The sequence below is a fragment of the Callithrix jacchus genome, chromosome X (genome assembly GCF_049354715.1).
Source record: "Callithrix jacchus isolate 240 chromosome X, calJac240_pri, whole genome shotgun sequence".
NCBI lineage: Eukaryota > Metazoa > Chordata > Mammalia > Primates > Cebidae > Callithrix > Callithrix jacchus.
This window is the reverse complement of record NC_133524.1, coordinates 18,570,094-18,581,396: the sequence shown is the minus strand read 5'-3', so window position 1 is coordinate 18,581,396 and position 11,303 is coordinate 18,570,094. Positions and strand designations below refer to the sequence as shown.

General features: G+C 47.2%; 1 protein-coding gene across 2 annotated transcripts in view; it reads right to left on the bottom strand.

Moving 5' to 3' along the window:
• Positions 1 to 1,933: 1,933 nt before the first annotated feature.
• Positions 1,934 to 11,303, bottom strand: part of RAI2 (retinoic acid induced 2) — a 62,866-nt gene continuing 53,496 nt past the window's right edge. For both annotated transcript variants that reach the window (XM_002762680.3, XM_008989031.4), the window contains exon 2: positions 1,934 to 3,920. In XM_002762680.3, the coding sequence (XP_002762726.1) occupies positions 2,304 to 3,896 (1,593 nt within the window). In that variant the 5' untranslated portion in view covers positions 3,897 to 3,920 and the 3' untranslated portion in view covers positions 1,934 to 2,303. The remainder of the gene's footprint in view (positions 3,921 to 11,303) is intronic.

The window sequence follows — 11,303 nt, the reverse complement described above, 5'->3', positions numbered from 1 at the left end:
GACAAAATTTGCCATTTGTAGCAGCTGAAAGGATGGCGTCTGGCTGATGAAGTAGACTAGGACTAGTCAGCCTGACAAGAAGCAGCTATTTGGTCACATTTTGAAAAAGAAATTTTACCAACACAGGAAAAGAACAGGAAAAGGGCTTCCCAGATACAATAAAGAGAAATGTGTGGCTTGAGGTTTATAAGGTAATTACAGGTTACCACTGACTTCCTTTTCTCTTGTATGTAGCTTGGCTTCAAGCACTTGCTTCTAAAGGGCAAATGGCATTATTTTCTCCCCTGAAAACCAGAGACTCAGTGGCTCTTCCCCGAGTATTGTAAAGACACGGGTCCCATCAACTGGTGCAGGAAGGCCACCCAGCACTGCAGTGACAGGAGGAAATAACCATAAGCATGGGGAGAAACGACAGCAGATGAATGGGAAACGCTGGTGCCCAGGCACCTTTGTGTTCCATTTGAAACCAGAAGACACATGCTATGCTCAGGAAACATGGCCAGAAACCCACAGTGGGAATAAAAATGGAAAAAAAGACTGTACCATGTGGCAGCTGAAAGGATGGAGTGTGGCTAATGCTATAGACTGGGACTAGTAAGCCTGATGAGAAACAGCTATTTGGTCACATTTTGAAAAAGAAATTTTAACAACACAGGAAAAGAGCAGGAGAAAGAAAATTCACTCTGGGTGTATGATACAGGGCCAGCTAAAGCTGTAACCCTGTATATGGAGAGACTGGTAATAAAAGAACAGTCTCACAACTGCTCTTCCTCCTGTTCATGCTCCCTGTAACAGCTGGATACATACTAATTGCAAGAAGTGAAAAAAATAAAAGAGCTTTAAGTTTAAAAGCAGGTGTGCAATCATCAGTCTCTTGCCAGCACAGTTTCAGACACAAGTGTGCTGTGCCACCTAGGGTCTATTTTAAACACACATTCACAGTTCTTGCAGTTCCTCATTTGTGTGGGTGGCCTTTGCTGTCAGGGAAGAGCTGCACTCTCCTTCCAGGTGTGTCATTTCTGTCCATAAGAAATGGCTTAACCGGGGCTTCTCAGCCTCGGCACAACTGACATCTCGGGTCAGATCATTCTTGTTGGGAGATGGGGGCTGTCCTGTGTGTTATAGAATATCTAGCAACATCCCTGGCCTCTACCCACTAGATGCCAGTAGCAATCTCTACCCCCTTCCCACCCCGTGACAATCAAAAGTGTCTTCAGGCAATCCCAGAAATCCCCCAGGGTTTACAATCACCCCATTTGTTAATCACTGGGCTAAACTAAAAAAGAATGACTTTGCCATCTCTCCCTGGCTCCACCCTCAAAGATCTCTATCCAAGGCTGAGAAGATCTATGAAACATCTCTTCATCCACTGGCCTGCGCCAGTACTTCTGACTTGCAGATTTTCAGTCATTGAGAACAATGCTCTTACTGCCCTTGAAAAGAAGGGCATTTCCATCTAAACTCTTGATGGGGGGAAGAAAGCAGGTTACTTTTCCGTTGTGAGACATCCGTCTGTGTTAGACTATGGAAGGTCCAGGCACAGAATTCTACACACCCAGAACTGTGTGAACTGGAAGGAGCCTCAGTCACTTGAAACTCACCTCCGTGTCCCTTTTTTTTTTGCCATATATATATATATATACACACACACACATACACACACACACACACACACACACACACACACACATATATATATATGTTTTACAAATGAAATTAAAAACCCAAGGCCAAAATGGGGAATGATTTGCTCAAGATCATCCATATTCCCAACCCTCCTTTTACTGGGGCATAGAGCAATATTTTCCAATATACCTGAAAAGCTTGGGTCTCTAATCACAGATAACTTACAGCTTTTTACAAGCAAGAGTTTTGGCCAAATTATGACAGTCAAGGAATGCAAATTTGATAAATAATGCAATGTTGCAACCGATTAGTGCAAACAAACATTTATTGTGAAATATTCATCCTACCCTTTATTAGGTATTACATCATCAAAGCACTTTGTGGCAATGAAAATAGCTTTTTTTAACCCCTCTAATTCACCCAATATTCCATTAAAGCTGCAAAAAATGTGCAATCTGCTTGAAAAATAGGTTGCTCTTATTTACTCATTTGTGAAAAGTCAAAAATTAAAAAAGAAAATGATACTAGCTTACAGGGCCTCTAGAGCCAATTCACCTTTGCATTTCCCAACCACTCCCCAAAATAATTAACAAAGATAATTTGTTTTAAATGCCTTTTTATAAAACCAATGCACCTTTCCCCATATTATAATCATACAAATTTTAAAAAGCCGTTATTTACTTTCTTGGAAAAAAGGTGGCCAGCCGTTGTTTTTTGATTGGGAGCATGTGTATTTCCTGGGAGTTCATTTTCTTTAATTTTATGCTCCGGTTTTTGATGGATTTCCTAAGGGGCTCTGCATTTCCCATGGATTCTTCCCCTTGGCTGTTGATGTCATAGCCCTGAAGCACGGAGTCTTCTCTTTTGAAGGAGAAGTTTTTGGTGGACACCCCCGAGAGGCCTTTGATCTTGCCACAGAATATGGTAGGCACAGCATCTTCGACTGAGACAATGACCTTGGCCGCCTGGGACTCGCCCACCATTTCAATGTTATTTTCAGCCTTGACCTCGCCACTGGGGTGGGTGGGCTGGCTGAGCATCTTGGTGGCAGCATCGCTGCTGCTGATGTGACTATCTATCATGGCTGGGGCCTCATGGGGCGTCGCAGGGGCAAAAGACATTTCCATGCCACTGGGAACTTTCTCTATCACTGCACGACCTGGGCTGTCCACTGATGCACCACCGTCATACAGTATCTCAGGTGGAGGCTCAGATTTCCGGTGGGCTGCCACTGACAGGTCTAGGGCTGCCTCTTCCTGAACAATTGGGGGACTGACTTCACCAGCCTTCAGCCAGGGCACTGACTTCATGGAGAGATCCAGGGCCTCGTTCTCACTTCCCATCTTGATGACTGTGTGGCGGCTGAGCTGGAAGTACTCCTTCGGCTGGAGGATGTCAAAGGGCTTCAGTTCATCTTTTTCCAGAGGAGTCTGGGTGCCTTTAAAGGGGTGCAGGCCAAAGGAAGATGGTGGCTTGGGGAAACTGGAGCTGAACTTGGATTCAGAACTCTGAGGCACCGGGATGGGGATGGGAATGGGGACCGGCACAGGCAAGGGGACAATCACAGGATATGGCACCAAGAGGGTGGCTGGTGGGACCAAGGGGGACAAGGGGGAGTTAAAAGGCTGGGGAGGTACAGGGGCATAGCCAGGAGGAGGCTGACAGGGTGGGGGCCCAAGAGTGCCCTGGGAGGGAAACAAATTCTGGAGCACAGCTTCAAATGGCAAAGTGGGCTCTTGCGGCTGGCTGGGGATCCTCAGGTCCAGGAGCTGGGGTTGGGCCTCCGGGTCCTCCGCTCCCTGGAAGAGGTTGTTGTGGATGGTATTGGAGGAGCATGGGGCCTCCTGTGGCAGGACCAGAGGGGAGTTGAGGTGCTGAAAGACATGCTGCTCCAGCACCACGGGCAGCTGCACAGGGCCCTGCGTGGTCATGACGTAGGTGGCATTGCCATTGGGATTGAGCTCTGGCGCAGAGCTTCCCTCCACCTGCATGTGAATGGGCATCACCACTGGGTTCTCCCCAAGGCACAGGGGCTGCAACACGGTGGCTGCCACCTTCAGAGCCATGCCACTCTGAGACTCTGCAGGGGGATTCAGAATGGATGGGGCTGGCACGGTCACCAGGGCCTTCTTTACCAGGTCGGTGGAATTGATGTTCCAGGCCTCAGTGGTGATCAGCTGAGCCATGCCATTCTCCAGTCTGTTATTAGCCAAGGCGGGAGGGGAGTCGGTCATGTCCATGGGGAGGTTCTGGGACTGCAGGTCGTCCATCACTCAGCTCTGATGCCACTTGGCCTGCAACACAGAACATACAATATGACTTTTCCTTAAAAGACTATTTATAATTGCCTTAAGAGCTCTCTCGCATCTTTAGAAAGTTTCCACATCTTAGTTAAACAGGGAGCATAACCCATCTATGTACAGGTTCAGGTTAGAGATATCTCCTACTATATACAAACACACCCACATAATCATCTGTGTGTGGAGAACCACAATTTTTAAGATGATTAAGCTATGAACACAAGTGATGTAATCAGTAAATAGCTAAGTGAGGTTAAACCGGGCATTTTTAAAGCCTAATTCTCAGCTTATTTGTTTAGCCTTCAACAAAAACAATGTTTCAGTCCGCATTGCTATGTCAGACAGTTAAGAAATGTGGAAATTTGACTTGTTCAAATTCGAATTAGGAGGGGGAAGACTTACTTTTCTTTAAGGAAAAAATAATGCATTGTCACATTTGAATACGCTACAACTATGGAAAGACGCATTTTAAATACTCTGTAGCAATCATTCTTCCAAAAGAGGTTTGATGAGGAAGAGCAGTGCATTTACACAAGGGTCATTACAGTTGTCTCTGTCTCCCTCTGGCCAATAACATTCCTGTTTCTCCCAATAACAGAAAAATCCATTCCCCAGAGCAAGGTGAAGATGGGATGACTCACATAAATGGTCATTGGGTCCACTGTCACTTCCCCACTCAGCTTATCTATCTAACCTGTGGCCTCTGCTACTATCTGTCTGGCAAGAGGAAGGGGGCATTCATGGGCCTAGGTCTGGGGAGATGAAATACTTGTTGGAAACAAAAATCCTTGAAGGTCAGGCACACTTTCCTAATGTCCTTGGCACCTGCTGTAGACCTCTGGCCACCTCTTGAGAGGCCAAAGGCGCTGGGCGCGTATGCTTCCTGGAGGAAGCAGAGCTGCAGCTGCGACAGGGCTCTCCATGGAACCCTGTCCACATTTAGCTTCGGTATCATGGAGAAGGCAGGCACCATGTCTAACTTAGGGATCTGAGCAGCCTTGGAGTCTGGTTGGGCTCAATAGTAATTCAATAATCTTCAGTTTCACTGGAAAGGCCTTGGGCAACTGAGATTCTGGACTTCACCTATCCCAACTGCCTAGACTTTAGTCCTGTGGTCAGCTCATCCTCCTCTCCTCACCCCCAAATTGCCAACACAACCTCCAAAACAAGAAAGAGAGGCAGCCCAGCACACCATGGGGTTAGAAATAAACAAATGAGGCTGGATGTGTTGGCTCATGCCTGTAATTTCCCAACACTTTAGGAGGCCAAGGTGGCGGATCATTTGAGGTCAGGAGTTTGAGACCAACCTGGTCAACATGGCAATACTCCATCTCTGTTAAAAATATAAAAATTAGCCAGGGATGGTGGTGTTTGCCTGTAGTCCCAGCTACTCTACTTGGGAGGCTGAGGCACGAGAATTGCTTGAACCCAAGAGGCAGAGGTTGCAGTGAGCCGAGATCGTGTCACTACACTCCAGCCTGGGTGACAGAGCGAGACTCCATCTTAAAAAAGAAGAAGAAGAAGAAAAAGAAATAAACAATGTCTCACTACAGTAAGGCGCTTTTAACACATGAACAACTCCGTGGTATTTCCAGACAATCAGAATGTGTCAAATGCACAGAACAAGGAGTTTCTCTGAGGCAGGAGAGGCAGGGAGGGAAAGGATGCTGTGCAAACAACTTTAGCAGGATCCAGAGCCTCCCTCTGGAAGCCACAAGGAGACCCAGCATGCTGGCCAATAACTCCCCTGGGACAGACTTGGGAGGCAGTCTAGCCCCAGGGAGGCTGAGAGGGCTTGCCTTAGCCGAAGGGTCTGGTTCTTTATGAGATGAGTGAATCCTGATTCAGCTCAGAAGAAGCCATGCCTGTAATACGCATTTTTTTTTTTTTTGAGATGGAGTCTTGCTCTATAGCAACCTCTGCCTCACTGAATTGGCTCACTGCAACCTCTGCCTCCTGAATTCAAGTGATTCTTCTGCCTCAGCCTTCCGAGTAGCTGGGACTACAGGTGCATACTACCACACCCAGCTAATTTTTGTATTTTTAGGAGAGATGGGGTTTCACCATGTTGTCTGGGCTAATGTCGAACTCCTGACCTCTAGTGATCATCCCACCTCAGCCTCCAAAGTGCTGGGATTACAGGTATGAGCCACCGTGCCTGGCCTCAAATATACCATTCATTCATGCATGCATGTATGCATTCATTCATTCATTCATTCATTCATTCACCCATCCTGAGTGAAACAGACAAGGTTGTTGCTTTCATGGACATTATAGTCTAGTGGAGGCAACACATGTTTGATTAGAGATTTGCTAGCATGCAAAGGCATCAGTGTTATGCCAGGAGAGGCATCCACATCAGCAGGATAAATATTTTTTGGCTTCTTGCATGCCCCATGAAGGCCCTGAGAATCTAAGTTTAGATCCTTGTCCCTCACAATGGCCAGAACCCTTGGGGAAGGGTACGAAAAGGCTGAAGGGAAGCTGCAGTAGGACTGGTGAGGACAAGGGCAGCAACAGTCAGAGAAGGCACCTATAGCCACCCATCCGAGGAGGATTCTCATGGTAAGAGGCACTCAACAGAAGTCAAGACATGTTCTGTGCCACATTTAGTCTTCCTGTGGGGTTAGGATTATCCAGCTGTGAGACAGCTTTCTCATAACAGCTGCATCTGTCCATCCTTGCAGAAATGGCAGTCTCTCACCCTTCCTGTATGCTTCTCTCAATCCCTTCCCAAGGGAGAGAAGGCAAACTTCTGGATGACTCCTCCACTTCCTTGCACACACCTTCAGCTCAGGTGCCAGCTCTCATCATTTCCTGTGAAACCTCAGTCCCTTCTCTGCCTGGCCTTGGTCTAGGTCTGCTAACATTACCAGAACAGTCCTGATTAGAAAGTGAAAAGAGGACTTTGCCAAGGCAGGCAGCCTCCCTCAGGCCCCTGTTCCTTCCATGGATGGCAAGAGCTACAGCTCATTGAGCATCCGCCATTTGCCAGGCCCTCTGTTGACAACAACCCAGCCACAGGGGTCGTATAATTATGCCCATTTTGCTGGTGGAAAAACCGATTCCACAGGGAGATTAAATAAGTAGCCTAAAGGTACATAGAGGCTGGGCTTCCCAGGCTTCCCTCCCACTGTGAGAGCTGCTAAGGCCACACTCCTCCATGCATTTTGTTTCCTGCCAAGAGTGGTCCCCACAACCTCTCCTTCAACATTGAGTGTATGCGCCTGCAGAGGCATGCAAGAAAGGTATGGTACTTGAGCATCACATTTCTTCAAAGTGGAGGCCAGGTCCTGTTGTTCTTTTTTTCCCCACAAGAGGTCTCGCCTGTCCCCTTCGTCACCGGAGTTCCTCCTGTCCTTGGGGACTGCATCCCACAGTGGCTATGGTTCTGTTACTGGAGAGCTTGAGGGGCCTCCATCCTTTCAGCCTACTTCTGGTTACCCACCTGTCCCAGCCTGCCTTCCAGAGACAGATGTCACATCGGTAGGAGGACACCCCAGCACCAATGAGCTACAGAGAGGCCCTTGGGTCCCCTGCTGTGGCTCAAGTCTCTGGGAACAGGGCTGAGGCCCAGTGGGATGGAGAACAGAGGACAGGCCCGGGTGTGGGTGGAGGGGAGCAGTGTGCAGGATCTCAGGGCAGAGGAGAAAAGCCCCTGGCCCAAACCTCACTTCCACCTCTTTCCATAGGCCAGCTCTGGACCTGCCTGACTACTCAGCCAAAGCAGGCCCAAGAGTACCTCCGGGCCTTTCCCTAGACAGCCGCTGGCCCTGAGACAGGCTTGCATGCCTCCACCTAGTTTCCACCAAGTATGGCGCTGGCCCTGGGATACCCAGGCAAAGGAACATGAACTTGGCCTTCATCATGCACCCTCCCACCTCCCAGAAAGCCTTGTTCCATCCTTCTCTCTACATCTCCTCCTCTTGCTGTTCAGTCTCCCGGAAAGCACCCTCCTCTGACTATGAGTCAGCAGCTGAGGGGGTACTGCTGCTGCAAGGGCTAGTACTGGAAGCCTCAGCTCATGAATAAAGGGTTCAAGGGCGAGTCTGTGTCCCTGAGGACGAACCAAGTAACCAGATAATGACTGGAGAGAAGGTGGAGGCCTGTCTCCCCACTCAGCCAAGCTGCCGATTAGCAGGGGAGGAGGGTGGGTGGGGGAACTCTTCAGATCAAGGAGCATCATAGGAGCTGGCTGATGCTCAAGCCCAGGGGCATGAATTTCTTCAGAGGTGACAGGGAACATTTTGTTTTGGTTTTGTAAAACATTTTCAAATGGGTTTAAATGAGGGCATCCATCTATTCTGCCTGCCCCCATTATCCTTAGGGGTGTGGGGGCAGAGGTCGGTAAACAGTGGCAGTGTGGCTAGGTGGGAAGCAGGCAACCTGGATCTGCAAGTTGCTGGAGACCCTGGAGATCTTACTGTCTTGGTCTGCAGCCAGTTGCTAGGGCCTCACCCTCATATAGCCCATGTGCCCCCTGGATGGAGACAGTGGGGAAAAGATTCAGGGCCCAGGGCAGACGAGGAAGTGGGGAGCAACTGTCTGGGAAGGTAGCTCTGCTTGAAGACTTGTGGGGTGTATTAATCTGTTCTCATGCTCCTATAACGACATATCTGAGACTAGGTAATTTATTATATTAAGAAAAGAGGTTTATTCTGGATATTAGCCCTTTGTCAGATGGGTAGATTGCAAAATTCTTTTCCATTTTTTTGGTTGCCGGTTCACTCTAATGATAGTTTATTTTGCTGTGCAGAAGCTCTTCAGTATAGTTAGATCCCATTTGTCTGTTTTGGCTTTCGTTGCTATTGCTTTTGGTATTTTAGTCATGAAGTCCTTGTCTATGCCTATGTCCTGAATGGTATTGCCTAGGTTTTCTTCTAGGGTTTTTTATGGTGTTAGGTCTTATGTTTAATTCTTTAATCCATCTGGAGTTAATTTTTGTTCAAGGTATAAGGAAGGGATCCAGTTTCAGCTTACAGACAAATGGGATCTAAGTAAACTCCAGAGCTTCTGCACAGCAAAAGACACTGTCATCAGAGTGAACAGGCAACCAACAGAATGGGAGAAAATTTTTGCAATCTATCCATCTGACAAAGGGCTAATATCCAGAATCTACAAAGAACTTAAATTTACAAGAAAAAAAACAAACCACCCCATCAAAAAGTAGGCAAAGGATATGAACAGACGCTTTTCAAAAGAAGACATTTATGCGGCCAACACACATATGAAAAAATGCTCATCATCACTGGACATTAGAGAGATGCAAATCAAAACCACATTGAGATACCATCTCACACCAGTTAGAATGGCGATCATTAAAAAATCTGGAGACAACAGATGCTGGAGAGGATATGGAGAAATAGGAATGCTTTTATACTGTTGGTGGGAGTGTAAATTAGTTCAACCATTGTGGAAGACAGTGTGACAGTTTCTCAAGGACCTATAAATAGAAATTCCATTTGACCCAGCAATCCCATTACTGGGTATATATCCAATGGATTATATATCACTCTGTCATAAAGACACATGCACATGTATGTTCACTGCAGCACTGCTTACAATAGCAAAGACTTGGAACCAACCCAAATGCTCATCAATGATAGGCTGGATAAAGAAAATGTGGCACATATACACCATGGAATACTATGCAGTCATAAAAAAGGATGAGTTCATGTGCTTTGCAGGGACATGGATGAAGCTGGAAACCACCATTCTCAGCAAACTAACACAGGAACAGAAAACCAGACACCACATGTTCTCACTCATACGTGGGTGTTGAATAATGAGAACACGTGGACACAGGGAGGGGAACATCATACACAGGGGCCTGTCAGGGGTGGGAGGGGCTAGGGAAGGGATAACAGGGGGTGGGGATTGGGGAGGCATAACACTAGGAGAAATACCTAACGTAGATGATGAGGGGATGGATGCAGCAAACCGCCATGGCATGTGTATACCTAAGTAAGAATACTGAATGATCTGCACTTGTACCCCAGAACTTAAAATACAATAAAAAAAAATAAAGAAAAGAGGTTTAATTGGATCACAGCTCTATGGGTCATACAATACAGGCTTCCGCTTCTGGGGATCAGGAAGCCTGCAATCATGGCAGAAGGTAAAGGGGAAGGAAGCACATCTTCATGTGGCCAGCAAGAGTTAGCGGGAGGTGCCACACACTTTTAAAAAAGCAGACTGCATGAGAACTCTGTCACCAGAACAGCAAGGGGGAAATCTTTTGATCCAGTCACCTCCCACTAGGCCCCTCCCTTCAACTCTGGGGATTCCAATTTGACATGAGATCTGTGTGGGGATACAGAGCCAAACCATATCATAGGTCACAGAATTATTATCTGAACCCCTCATCTAATTATTGCAAAGATCTAATTATATCAGAGGCCAGTCTCCCTAGGGTCTGTCCATTAGCCTGGAGCTCTCTCCTGCCTAGCCTTTGCATAGCCAACTCCTGCTCATCTGTCTGACTTAAGGGGTTCAGCTCTAAAGTTGCTTCTTCTGAGATCATCCCCCATCCTCACTGGGCTCCCAGAGGACCCCAACTTGATCTTGTCTAGTCCTGACTCTGCCCAGCCCCCATACTGGGATTTCTTATTTACTTGTTTCTCCAGGAGCAGGGGATGGTCTCCCACCTCATAGCTGGCACTAATAGTAGGTGCTTAGGAAATATCTTCTGGATGAATTGCACGAATGAACACCTAAGCCTTCCAGAGCCTGGTGTTCTCATCCTCACTCTCTCGTTGCAGGGACACCATTTATAGACTCATGGCACGTCAAGGTGGGCAGAGGCATTAAAGCTGACATCTCCTCCAGCCTCTTCCTGAACCTTTTTACTGATGAGTAAGCTGCAACTCAAAAAGGCTGACTGAAACTTACACAAGGCCGCTTCTTACAGAGGTCACCAGGCTCTTGTTTCGGGAATAGCAGAGGGTCAGACCCACAGGTGCCATGGTGGGAGAACATGGCAGCCACCCACCTTTACCAGCCACAGGAGACTCAGATGGGACAGTAGATATGAAAGCACTTTGTGGACAGTAAAGTTCCCAATAGGGGTGGTGTGTGAATGGATTCATCCTGTATTTCTCTGAAGCACCCAGAAAAACAAAATCAAATCGACTGCTTTCCTTATGAGAAGGTACATTCGTGAAAAAGCTGACACAGACCTAACTCCTCAGTGATCAGTCAGTGACCTGCCCCACGTCTCTGCCCCCACAGTGGGTGTCCACACAGGTCGTATCTGACTCTCAAGCCTCCTCTTCCAGAGCTTTGCTCAAAGCACCTATTTCAGCCGACGGGCTTCTGTACACATTAACATTTTTCTAATAAGGACTCATTTATGGCTTAATTTAAAAAGAAAAAATA